The sequence below is a fragment of the Pristis pectinata genome, chromosome 35 (genome assembly GCF_009764475.1).
Source record: "Pristis pectinata isolate sPriPec2 chromosome 35, sPriPec2.1.pri, whole genome shotgun sequence".
Taxonomy (NCBI): domain Eukaryota; kingdom Metazoa; phylum Chordata; class Chondrichthyes; order Rhinopristiformes; family Pristidae; genus Pristis; species Pristis pectinata.
This window is the reverse complement of record NC_067439.1, coordinates 4948340-4962044: the sequence shown is the minus strand read 5'-3', so window position 1 is coordinate 4962044 and position 13705 is coordinate 4948340. Positions and strand designations below refer to the sequence as shown.

The window sequence follows — 13705 nt, the reverse complement described above, 5'->3', positions numbered from 1 at the left end:
ACCTTTATAAACCTCTGGTTAGGGCTCAGCTATAACTGTGCGTCCAACTCTGTGTCTCCCCCTTTGGAAACGATATCTTGCAGGGATGTCACCCAAGGACCAAGAGATGTCAATCCCAACGGAGACTGGGGTTACTCTCAGAATGGAGAAGGTTTGGAGGGGACTTGACCAGTCTGTTCAAAGGTGAATAAAGAGAGAGACCTTCTGTGTTTTCAGCAACAGTCACAAGTGGCTAAGACATCGGACCTGTATTCTTTGGAGTTTAGAAAAACGAGGAGTGATCTTATTGAAGATTAAATCCCGAGGGGACATGACTGGGTAGATGTTGAGATGTTTCCACTGGTGGGAGAGTCTCGAATGAGGGGACGTAGATACAAGATTAGGGGCGGTCATTTAAAACTGAGGTGTGTAGGAACAACTTGTCCCAGAGGGTGGTGAACCTCTGGAACTCTCTGCCCCAGAGGGTGTGGAGGATGGACCGCTGGGGGGGGGGGGGCGGAATTTGAGACAGATACAGTTTTGAAAGACCGGGGATTTGAGGGTGATGGGGGAATTGGCACAGAAGAGGAGATGAGGCCTGGGGCAGAGCAGCCATCATCATATTGAATGGTGGGGCAGAGATAGAGGAGCCGAGTGGCCTACTCCTGCTTTCTCACGTTTCTGCATAATTGCATGGATTTAAGGCAATTTTCAAAAATGCCAGGGCAGGGAAGCGAGGAAGGAATCAAGTGATTTTCTTTTCTTCAAGAAGTGCAGCCAGTTCCAGAATGTGTTGCTTGAAGTTGTGTGAGCTTGAAAACTCTGGTTAGACCACTCTTGGAGTACTGTGTCCAGTTCTAGTCGCCTCATTATAGGAAGGATGTGGAAGGGTTGGAAAGGGTGCAGAGGAGATTTACCAGGATGCTGCCTGGTTTGGAGAGTATGCATTATGAGGAGAGACTGAGGGAGCTAGGGCTTTACTCTTTGAAGAGAAGGAGGATGAGGGGAGACATGATAGAGGTGTACAAAATATTAAGAGGAATAGATAGAGTGGACAGCCAGCGCCTCTTTCCCAGGGCACCAATGCTCAATACAAGAGGGCATGGCTTTAAAGTAATGGGTGGGAAGTTCAAGGGAGATATCAGAGGGAGGTTTTTTTACCCAGAGAGTGGTTGGGGCATGGAATGCGCTGCCTGGGGTGGTGGTGGAGGCAGGTACATTGGTCAAATTCAAGAGATTACTAGATAAGCATATGGAGGAATTTAAAATAGAGGGATATGTGGGAGGAAGGGGTTAGATAGTCTTAGGTGAGGTTTAAAGGTCGGGACAACAGTGTGGGTCGAATGGCCTGTATTGTGCTGTACTGTTCTATGGTTCTATGGAAAGTGCAACAGAAGGAGGTTCCACAGGAGTTTTCAAAGCTGGATAAAATCTCAAAAGAGAAAAATGTACAGGGCTTGAGAGGATGGGGCAGATTGTAAAGAGCTAGCACAGGCACAATGGGCCAAACAACCTTATTCTGCGCTGGCCCGTTCCTGCATTTTTATATCCGCACAGTCACAAAGCCTCACTCTGCACATGAAGGGCCCTGCGCCATCTGAGGTTGTGCCAGGAGGCAGTGGGATTCAACAAGCTCGTCCAAGTCCCCAGGGATCAGAATCCAGGCTCCACCACAACACAGGAGCGTCAGGTGAATAGCCCCAGGCTGTGCCTGCGAAGGAAGGTCCCAGTGGATGGTTACCAAGCCACATCTGCCCGCCTTCATGTTTGGACAAGGTTTGCAAAGGGGACAGGTGGGGGGGAGAGAGCGAGAGAGAGCGAGAGGAAGGCAAAGAAGAGGTTACAGGGGCTAAAGAGCATCAAATCCCTCTGCAACCTTAACACCAGCTCTCAATGCAAGTTCCTACAACCCTCAAAGACCCTTCAGCTCCTCCATTTGTGGCCTCTTGTGCACCACCCTCCCACCATCGCTCCACCACTGCCGACTGTGACCTCAGATGCCTGACTCTCCCTCCCCAAACGCCTCCTCTTCTTAAATCTGGGATTTTGGTTGCCAGTTCTGTGAGACTTAAGCAACCCATCTTTAACAATGCCAAATGAATGCAAGTTATGGAGAAACACAAAATTGGAGCAGGGGCAGGCCATTCGGCCCTTCAAGCCTGTTCTACCACTCAATACAGTTATGGCCGTACCTCTTTCCCTGTAACATGTTCCGGCTCTCTCCGCGACCCCTTAATGCCCCTGTGAAATTTATTGATTAAATATATTAAGTGACTTGCCCTCCATGGTTTTCTGTGGCATAGAATTCACCACACTCTGGGAGAAGAAATTTCTCCCCTTCTCAAGCTTAAACACCTTATCCCGTATTGCAGGACTATGGTAAAGATGACCAGCTCAGTATCGATCCCTGCACCAACCAACACACCTTATCTTGGGGGGGCTTGAAGTGCTCTCTACCATGCTACTGCCGGTCCCTTTGTCAGACATGTCCCCACCAGCCCCTCTACACCAGCGACTCACATTTATCTCAGAGAACTTTCTTCCATTGTCGAGCTGAAACATTAATTCTGCTTCTCTCTCGACAGATGCTGCCTGGCTTGCCGAGTATGCTCAGTTTTCAATGACCTACATTTATATAATGCTTCTGACACAACAACACAATGCAAATTTCAAGAGTCCAATCAAATTGAATCTGATCTGCAACCAAGTAATTACCTCGGTGAATTGGGTGGGTCAAAGCAAGAGGGGAAAGAAGACAGAGAGGTTTAGGGAGGGGATTCTCGAGCTCAGGGAGCTGAAAACTGAGCCGCCACCAGTGGCAATTGGGCAATGAACAAGGTGCAGGACGGGAGAAGGTTAACTGTCTGGGAGTTCTCTCCGGCATGCCCCAGGTTCTGGGGAGAGAGGAAAAACCTGGAATCAGGGATATCATTTTTACAAAGCTCAGGTGATGAAAAGGGGGAAAGTTTCCCATCCTTGCAGAGTGTTACAGAGAGCCCAGTGACCACGCCAACTTTCCGAGGGATGTTTTTCCTAACACCTGGAAGTCAGGATGAGCAGCATTAGAAACCAGACTCTTGGGTACTGGTATTGGTATTGGTTTATTATTGTCACTTGTACCAAGGTACAGTGAAAAACTTGTCTTGCATACCGATCATACAGGTCAGTTCATTACACAGTGCAGTTACATTGAGTTAGTACAGAGTGCATTGCGGTAGTACAGGTAAAAACAATAACAGTACAGAGTAAAGTGTCACAGCTACAGGGAAGTGCAGTGCAGGTAGACAATAAGGTGCAAGGTCACAACAAGGTAGATTGTGAGGTCAGAGTCCATCTCATCGTTTAAGGGAACCGTTCAAGCAGAACAATGGGTCCCAACACAGGTTGGGGAAAAGAGGGAGAGGGCCAAGGCCATCTCTCCTCCCTCCCACTCTGCTCACACTCCTCTCTCAGCCCAGATCTGAAGTAACCGGATTGGTCACAGCCTACACCTCTCTTAAATCACTCTTGGTTACTTCATTACACGAAGCAACTGTAAACCATCTCACGTTCCCTGGGAACACCTGCGCAATCGGAAAAAAAGAGTAAAGATCCCTGTTCCTGGGGCACCTCTCACAACCTCGGGACCGTCCACCCCACCTTTCAGAGAAAGGAACCAAAATAAAACACAGACTGCTGGGAAGACTCAGCGGGTCAGGCAGCATCTGCAGAGGGAGATGGGACAGTCGACATTTCGGGTCGGGACCTTTCACCTGGGCAGAGAAAGGATTTTTACTCTGCTCGAGGAGCACAGTAAGATCCCACAAGGAGTAGTCTGGCGACGGCCGGGTTTTAGCAGTGGTGTTTGCGGGTTAAATATCGGCTCCAGGGCACTGGGGAGAACTCCAGTGGGGACCCGAACAAGCGTCTGAGCAGGGGCCAAAGCTTAAAGCCCCCTCTGAAATGATGGAGGTACCTCTAACACTGCAACTACTTCTGTGGGGCAGAAGACTGCTGTACTCAAAGACAGGGAGCAAGGTTTGAACCCACAACCTAGCATCAGAGCCATGGCTAACCCCAGCATAAGGCAGCAAGCATCCACCCCCCTCTTCCCTGTCCACTCATACCACCCCACCCCTTGGGGCTTATCGCCAGGGCAAGGCATCGTCCGGTTTGAGGGCCCCTGCTCCTGCTTCCACCGGCCCCGCTTTTGCAAAGGCTCGAAGTTTGTCAAGGAAGCTGCTGAAGAATGTGGACTCCTAGGGTGTGGCTCCACAGTCACCAGGCCCCAGTGCCCACTCACGGTGAGCACACCAACACGGCAAAACATTGGCCCACTTCACACTCCAAACGGGCCACAATGGACAGTGCCTCTGCCCTCAGTTCTGGTGAACATTCACAGGCTCACAGAGCGCACTTCCCTGGTTCCTGCTAGATAGGAGACAGCCCAATGTGCATTCCCACAGTGTCCTTCTTGATCGTGGGACATTCCAAAGCCCTTGGCTGCCAATTCATGCTTTTTTTTAAAGGGGTAGACACTGCCTTAAGATAGGGATACATGCAGCCAGGTGGTACAAGGCCTCCCCACTGGGGCACTGCTGCCTGGTATCTTGTACGCCCACCCGAGAGGGCAAACAAGGTCTCGTCCCAAAAGGTGGCACTTCTGACAGTGCGGAACTCCCTCGGTGATGGGAGAGTCGGCCCAGACCCCTCCAGGGCAGAACTTGGGCTGTCTGCCCCAGAGGTAACACTGCCAAGCTCCTGCCCCCGACAACCCCAGATCCCAAAAATGTGAGGATGCGGGGCTTCTAAAACAAAAAAAGGTGATTCCTTCCGAACTGACGCAGATTACCAATGATGAGAGGCCTTGGGAAGACAGAGAATGCTCTCATGAATAAGGTGTACACATCGGAATCATCTGCCACACTGAAACCGTAGGGACAGTGCAGTTCAGAACAAGATCTTGCTGAACTGTGCAAGATTCCAAAAGGTCTGACGGTGGGGGAAGGGAGGAGGTGGGAGAAGGTGGTTATGAGCACCTCTCACTTTCTGTCCCCCCCCACCTCACGTCCCCAAAGGGCACCTAGCTGAGGACTTCTCTGGTCTTCTGACATCTCCAAGCAGCTATTGCTTGGCCTCTAAAGCCTGTCAAATAGGACTCAAAGAGGCAAAAATCGTCCCCCTATCTTCCTTACTCTTTTGTTCAACTTGAGTGATTCAAACTGAAGACCCTTGGGTCTTCTCCAACCAGGCGCTGACACTGAACAATGGGTCCCAACACAGGTGGGAAAAGAAGAAGTGTCCCAAGGCCATCTCTCCTCCCTCCCTCTCTGCCCCCCAAAATAATTTAAATCTGAGGCAGGCTGCTCGATATATCACCGGGGGAAACTGAGTGGCAGGTCACATGTTGTAACGTGTCAGGTCAAGTGTCCTGATTGGGCGAGGTGTTTGAGGTATTGATGCCACCTCAAAGCTTAATACTTTTATTACAGTGTTATAAAGGCACATCAAATGCATCACAAGGCCCAATCGAATGGCAATAACTGTGTTGCATTGACCAACCCTTTGATCAAAGGCCTAAAGGTCACACCAGCAACAACTCCCTGCATTTGCATGGCGCCTGTATCCACCCGGGATGGTTCCGGGGAGGGAGAAGGTGGACTGCATCAAATATTACTTCACAGTCAGACGAATCCTGCCTTCAGCCTAAATCGCCTCTGGCCTACAACACTCCCAAGAACTCTGCACTCTGCCAAACACTGGCCTGAAGTACTTTGCAACCCACCCCCCACCCACTCCTCCCCCCCTCCCCCAATGATCTCACCTTGAGCAGCAAAGGCTCTGCCTCTTATCTCCTGGACACCCCTGATTTTAGTCATCCCACCACCTGACCCCGTTGCTTCTGCACACATGAAACCCGGTTTCTCTGCCCAGAACTCCCTCTCTGTAACTTGCTCCCAGCAAAACTCCCCTCCCAACCTCCTGACCACCACCACCCCCCCAACCCCACCCCCACTCCACCCCCTTAACTCCTGTCAGGCCTCAGGGAAGGGGGAAGAATTCCCAGAGCCTGCCAGTGAGGTGCAAGGGCAAAGCTTCAGGTGCCACACTCTGGCCCAGTGGCAGGAGCTGGGCAGAGATAACTGGGGCAGATGTCATGTGTGACTGGCATGCTTAAACCCAGCGAGGGGAAGAGGGGGGTGGTGGCGAGAGAGCAGAAGGGGCAAACTCAGGTCTGGCACTGGTGTTGACCCACAAGGCTAACCCCCTCCCAACCACGTTTGTCTGTGGCATTCACCACGCGAGTTTTAAGAGAGACGTTCTCTGATAGGGAGCTCCAGCGATACAAGGCTTTCTCATTTTGACTGAGTATTTTTTTCGCGGCTGCCTTATTGACAGTCATCACAGCATAACTCTAACTGAAAATGTGTGGTTTGCAAACTGAAATTCCCCCCCCCCCCTTTCTCCTATATAAAAAATTTAGCCGCACAGGAATCCGAGGCCAGGCTGAAGCTGAACACAGAGTGGCTCCGTGCACCAGTTTTAATGCAAAGCTCGTTCCTCTAACCTGCTCTTGTGGTTCAAAGCAATGGCACAGAATGGGTTAACCCTCCAGGCCTGTTTATCCGCAAATTTTCTTTCCCTCGCTCTCCTCCAGGCAGTTTGTTTGCGTTTCTGCTTCAGTTTCTTTAACTCTATCTCCTCCGATCAAGAGTTCGCCCACACAGTCCCAATACCCCGCAATTTTGACCCTTTCTCGCCGCCTCCCGCCCGTTCCTGGGTTAATACTCACGGCTCAGTTCGCTGCGGTGCTGCGGTTTGCTGCCTTGTTTGCGGCGGGACATGGTCGGGCGGCGGGGGTTGTGAAACCCCCCCAGTGCCCGGCACTATTCCTCTCCGGCCACCTCTCCCCCTCCCTCCCCTCCGCCAGCCTCTCTCAGGTCCAGGCAGCGACTGGCCCCGCACTCGGCCGCTCCGCTCAGAGACACGGAGACGGAGGGACAAGTTCAAGGCGGAGAGAGAGAGAGAGGGGAGGAGACAGAGAGGGAGGGGAGGAGACAGAGAGGGAGGGGAGGGGAGAAGGCAGGACACGGAGGGAGGGAGGGAGGGAGAGGGAGAGGGGAGAGGGAGGGGGGAGAGGGAGGGGGGAGAGGGGAGAGGGAGGGGGGAGAGAGGGAGGGGGAGGGGGAGGGAGGGAGAGGGGAGAGGGGAGGGGAGGAGGGGAGGGGGAGGGGGGGAGAGGGGAGGGGGGGAGGGAGGGGGGGAGAGGGGGGGGAGGGAGGGGGGAGGGGGGGAGAGGGGAGGGGGAGGGGGGGAGAGGGGGGGGAGGGGGGGAGAGGGGAGGGGGGGGAGGGGGAGGGGGGGAGAGGGGAGGGGGGGAGGGAGGGGGGAGGGGGGAGGGGGAGAGGGGGGCGGGGATGGTGTGGGGGGGGGGGGGGGGGGGAGAGGGGGGGGGGGGGGGGGGGGGGGGGGGGGGGGGGGAGGGAGGGGGGAGGGGGGGGGGAGGGAGGGGGGGGGGGAGGGAGGGGGGAGGGGGGGGAGGGGGGGGAGGGAGGGGGAGGGGGGAGGGAGGGGGAGAGGGGAGGGGAGGGGGGGAGGGGAGGGGGGGAGAGGGGAGGGGGAGGGGGGAGAGGGGGAGGGGGGGGAGAGGGGAGGGGAGGGGGAGGGGGGGGAGAGGAGAGGGGGGGGAGGGGAGGGGGAGGGGGGAGGGGGGGGGGAGGGGGGGAGAGGGGGGGGGGGAGGGGGAGGGGGGGGAGAGGGGGGGGGGAGGGGGAGGGGGGGGAGGGGAGGGGGGGGGGGGAGGGGGAGGGGGAGGGGGAGGGGGGGAGAGGGGAGGGGGAGGGGGGGGAGAGGGGAGGGGGAGGGGGGGGAGAGGGGAGGGGAGGGGGGGGAGAGGGGAGGGGGGGAGGGGGGGGAGAGGGGAGGGGGGAGAGGGGAGGGGGAGGGGGGAGGGGGGGGGAGGGGGGGAGGGGGGGGGGGGGGAGAGGGGGGGAGGGGGAGGGGGGGAGGGGAGGGGGGGGAGAGGGGGAGAGGGGGGGAGGGGGGGAGGGGGAGGGGGGGGAGAGGAGGGGAGGGGGAGGGGGGGAGAGGGGGGGGGAGGGGGGGAGGGGGGAGGGGGGGGAGAGGGGAGGGGGAGGGGGGGAGAGGGGAGGGGGGGGAGAGGGGAGGGGGAGGGGGGGGAGAGGGGAGGGGGGGGAGAGGGGAGGGGGAGGGGGGGAGGAGGGAGGGAGGGGGGGAGGAGGGAGGGGGGAGGGAGGGGGGAGGGGGGGGGAGAGGGAGGAGGGGGAGGGGGAGGGGAGAGGGGGAGGGAGGGGAGGGAGAGAGGAAGGGAGGGGGAGACGGAGGGGAGGGGGAGGGAGAGAGGAAGGGAGGGGGGAGACGGAGGGGAGGGGGAGGGAGAGAGGAAGGGAGGGAGAGGGGAGAGAAGGGGGAAGAAGAGAGGAAAGGGAAAGGTGGGGGGGAGGGAAGGAGGGGACACAACAGACGGGGAGTGAGAGAGGCAGGAAAGGAAAAAAGGGGAGGGGAGAGGCGAAGGGGAGGAAGGGAGGGAGAGGAGAGAGAATGGGAGGGGAAGGCAGGAGAGAAAGAGGGGGTGAGTGGGAGGGAGAGAGAGTAGAGTGGGGAGGGGGAAGAGAGGGGGAGGGGGAGAGGGAGGACCAGGAGGTGGAAAGGCAAAAGCGAGGGAGGGGCAGAAGGAGGCGGTTGGAGGGAGAAGTTGGGGGGTGCTGATGAGGGATAGAGTGAGGTGCATGGAGATGGAGGAGAGGAGGGAGGGGAGAGAGGCAAGGAAAGAGGGAGATGGGGAGTAAAGAGTGAGGGGTGGTGTACGGGAGGGAGAGATGATCGGTGAGGGAAGAGTACGGAGGGGCTGGGAGGGGAAAGAATGAGTGTTGAAATCGGAGGCATGGATGGAGGAGTGAGAGCGAGTTGGAGAACGGGAGGGGAACAGGAAGGTGAGAGGAGAGGGGAAAGGACGAGTTAAGGATGGAAGGAAGGAACGGAAAAGATGAAACAGGAATGGGGGAAAGAGGGATTGTAGAAAGGCGCAAATAACGAGAAGCACACGAGAGGGCAGGGGAGGAGAGCAGGAGAGGCCAGAAGGACTGAACAGCCTCCTGTTGTGGTTGAAGACGGACCTGTATCTTCTCTCCAGATGCTTTCCTGTCAGCACAGATCCAACAGTAGAAATCGAACACGATCTGAAAGTGACCTTATTGGATAGAGTGTCCAAGGCCCACTGTACAAACTGACCCATGGGACACAATAAGAACCTCTAGATTCAGACAAGTGGGGAGTCTATTGCCTCGAAATTAGCTTGCCCTGTATTTGGAACATTTATGCATGGTGAAAAGCCTGACTTAGACGAAAATGTAGCTGGGTGGTTTAGTAAGTCTGCAGACAACACTAAAATTGGTGGAACTGTGGACAGTGAATAACTTTGTCAAAGGATACAGCAAGATATAGATCAGATACTGATAATGGGTGGATAAGTGGCAGATGGAGTCTAATCCGGGTAAGTGTGAGGTTTTGCTCTTTGGGAGATCAGATGTAAGGGGAAAGAATACAGTTAATGGCAGGACCCTTCACAGAGGGATCTTGGGGTCCAAGTCCATAGCTCCCTGAAAGTGGCGGTGCAAGTAGACAGGGTGGTAAAGAAGGCGCACGGCATCATCGGTTGAGGCATTGAGTATAAGAATCAGGAAGTCATGTTGCAGCTGTATAAAACTTTAGTCAGGCCGCACTTGGAGTATTGTGTGCATTTCTGGTCACCCCATTACAGGAAGGACGTGCGGGTTTTAGGGAGGGTACAGAAGAGGTTCACCAGGATGCTGCCTGGATTAGACGGTTTGAGCTATAAGGAGGTTGGACAAACTTGGATTGTTTTCTCTGGAGCGGCAGAGGCTGAGGGGAGATCTGATAGTGGTTTATAAAATTATGAGAGGCGCAGATAGAGTAGACAGTCAGAATCTCTTCCCCAGAGTAGAAATGTCTAATACTAGAGGAGGTAGTTTTAAGGTGAGAAGGGGAAAGTCTAAAGGAGATGTGCATGGCACCAGTCCAGACGAAGGGTCTCGACTCAAAGTGTTGACTGTCCATTTCCCTCCACAGATGCTGCCTGACCCACTGAGTTCCTCCAGCACCTTGTGTGTTGCTCCAGATACCAGCATCTGCCATCTCTTGTGTTACCATCTCAATGATGTTGCCCGGAGCACCAGTACTTACCCCAAATGCCTCCAGCAACAGTTCACCACCTGCACACTGGGCTAAGGATGTCGTTGCTGGCAATTACGCATTATCACCCCTCTAATATGTCAGGCCAAATATGTCACTGACTTCGCAGGATAGGGGACGGTGCACATGCACCCATCTCCATCAACAGTGCTGAGTTCGAGAGGGTTGAGAGCTTCAAGTTCCTGGGAGTGAGCATCACCAACAGCCTGTCCTGGTCCAACCACGTAGAAGACACAGCTAAGAAAGCTCACCAGCACCTCTACTTCCTCAGGAGGCTAAAGAAATTTGGTTTGTCCCCTTTGACACTCATCAACCTTTATCGATGCACCATAGAGAGCATCCTATCTGGATGCATCACGGCTTGGTATGGCAACTGCTCTGCCTGGGACCGCAAGAAACTGCAGAGAGTTGTGGACACAGCCCAGCACATCACGGAAACCAGCCTCCGCTCCATGAATTCTGTCTATACCTCTCGCTGCCTTGGTGTAGCAGCCAGCACAATCAAAGACCCCATCCACCCTGGACATTCTCTCTCCTCCCCTCTCCTATCAGGCAGAAGATACAGGAGCCTGAGAGCACATACCACCAGGCTAAAGGACAGCTTCTATCCCACTGTTATAAGACTATTGAACGGTTCCCTTATACGATGAGATGGACTCTGACCTCACAATCTACCTTGCTGTGACCTTGCACCTTATTTGTCTACCTGCACTGCACTTCCCTCTAGCTGTGACATTTTACTCTGTACTCTGTTATTGTTTTTACCCTGTACAACCTCAATGCACTGTGTAATGAATTGACCTGTACGATCAGTAGGCAAGACAAGTTTTTCACTGTACCCGGTACAAGTGACAATAATAACCAATACCAATTCTAATACCAATACCAATACAAATACCAATTCCAATTCCAATACCACCCCAAGATCTCAACTATTAGAAGGTGGCCACCAGAATAGGAAGGAGCACTCTCCTGTTTGCCATTCATCAAGGGAGAAGAGCCACAGGACCCATAACAGGCGGCAGGTGAGGAGCCTGTCAATCACTATGGTAACCACGTCATTCATATCTTCTCCTTGTCCATCCATCTCCTGTTGAAGAGTGGAATAAGTGCACCTTAATTCCTCCAGATCGATGTGTTTGCGGTGTATTTGTGCACCCCTATTGGGATAATCAGTGCAGGGTATCCCAAGGGATGGGCCCCTGCCCCCGCCTCTTCCTCACCAGCCACCCCAACCCCAACCCAGCGCAGGAGGAGGAGAGGAGGGGAAGGAAAGGAGGATAATAATGAAGGAGGTGACCGTTTCATAGAACACCTACGCGACCTGCATCTCCCTGTTGCCGGTCACTTCAGCTCCCCCTCCCACTCCATCACTGACATGTCAGTCCTCGGCCTCCTCCACTGTCGGGAGAAATCCAAACGCAAACTGGAGGAGCAGCACCTCATTTTCTGTCTTGGGACCTTACAGCCGAACGGCATGACCATCGAATTCTCCCACTTTAAGTAAAACGCCCACCTCCCCTGCCTCCTTTTCCTAACTATTTTCTCCTGGTAATCGTTCTTCTCTCCCTCTCCTTTTCCTCTCCTCCCCTCCCCCCATGCCGCCTGCCTCCACACCTTTGACCCACCCCCGGTGGATCTGCTCTCCCCTCCTCCCCTGCACCTGCCCGTCACTACCTCTCACCTGCATCTACCTATCATCACCTTGTGCCCACCCCGCCTCCCCTCTTTTGCCCACCTATCACTGCTCTGCTTTTCCCTCCTATATATTGGGCTTCCCCTTCTCCTATCTTCAGTCCTGAAGAAGGGTCCTGACCCGAAACGTTTGACCGCCTGCCTTTTCTCCACGGATGCTGCCTGGCCTGCTGAGTTCCTCCAGCATCGTCATGTTTTTTCATGAAGACTGTGTCTTTCTGCCTGATGCTACTCAGTTCCACTGCAGGTATTGCCACAGGAGAGGGAAGTGGGTCAGATGTGGCTCCTGGCACAGTCAGGAGTCATACAGCACGGAAACAGGCCCTTCGGCCCAACTAGTCCATGCCAACCAAGGTGTCTGTCTGAGCCGGTCCCGTTTGCCTGTGTTTGGCTCATATCCCTCTAGGGATTCAGGGCGGGTGAGAACACCACATTACCACCATGAGGACCTTGATAAGGAGGGGTTAATGAGAGGGCCGGTGTACAGTCAGGCCCACCTGAGTGAATATAGGACATAGCATGGATGGGTACATCTCCCACCACAGGCTGTAGGACATCTCCATGGAGGTGACACACACTTCTCTGTGAGGGTCCAGCACATACAGCACAGAAACAGGCCCTTTGGCCCACCAAATCCATGCTGACCATCAACTATCCATTTACACTGATCCTATTTTGTTCTCCTCACGTTCCTGTCAACTTCCTCCGGGTCCTACCACTTTCCTGCCCTCAAGAGGCAACTTACAGTGGCCAATCGACCAGCACGTCCTTGGGATGTGGGAGGAAACTGGAGCACCCAGGTGAAAGCCACGCGGTCACAGGGAGAATGTGCAAACTCCACACAGACAGCACCGGAGGCCGGGATCGAACCCGGGTCGCTGGAGCTGTGAGGAAGCGGCTCAACCCACTGCGCCACAGTCTCTTCTATAGCAGTTGCTGGTTCAGAAGGTGGCTACTATCTGAAGTGTTGGCAACCGGAGAATCTCAGTGGATCCGGCAGCATCTATGGAGGGAAATGGACAGTCAACGTTTTGGGTCTGGACTGGAAAGAGGGGAGATGGCCAGTATAAAAACGTGGGGGGAAGGGCTGCGGAAAGAGCGGTGGGGGAGACCGTGGACAGACATGTCGGTGTGGGAATGGGAAGAGGAATTAAAATGGTTGGCCACCAGGAGATCCTGGCTGGTACAGCGGACGGAGCAAGGGTGCTCAGTGAAGCGGTCTCCAACTTGCGTCGGGTCTCACCGATGTAGAGGAGGCCACAACAGGAGCACTGGATGCATTAAATGACACCAATGGACTCATGTGAAAGACTGCCTCCCCTGGAAGGGTGGTGAGAGAGGAGATGTACGGGCAGGTGTAACACTTTACAGGGGTGAGTGCCTGGAGAGGGAGGGGTATCAGTGGGGATGGATGAGCGGACGAGGGGGTCATCGAGAGAGTGATCCTTGCGGAAAGCGGAGAGGAGAGGGGAGGGGAAGATGTCTGACGGTGGGGTCCCGTTGGAGGTGGTGGAAATTGCAAAGATCTGAAGTGCTCTATCTAAAGTGTTAGTGCCTCTGGGCAGTGTGTGACTGGGTTCTAGAGTTCTGCTCCCAATTACCCAGGGCCAGGTTTCTGTTCCCCAAGAAGAGCAGAGTTCCAGTCCCCCAGAAGAGAGACTGGTGGACAATTCACACAGGAACAACGAGACACCTCAGGTCAGATGTTTCTCCACTGGCTATGGATTATTGCTCAGACAGAGAGCTGAGTCTGGAGGGAGACCCAAACTTAGGGAGCAGGGTGGCTGGAACCTGGAGGAACTCAGCGGGTCAGGCAGCA

General features: G+C 54.7%; 1 protein-coding gene across 1 annotated transcript in view; it reads right to left on the bottom strand.

Moving 5' to 3' along the window:
* znf296 (zinc finger protein 296) overlaps positions 1–6962 on the bottom strand; it is a 47013-nt gene extending 40051 nt beyond the window's left edge. The window contains exon 1 of the mRNA XM_052044121.1: positions 6752–6962. Coding sequence (XP_051900081.1) covers positions 6752–6803 — 52 coding nt within the window. The 5' untranslated portion in view covers positions 6804–6962. The remainder of the gene's footprint in view (positions 1–6751) is intronic.
* Positions 6963–13705: the final 6743 nt, after the last annotated feature.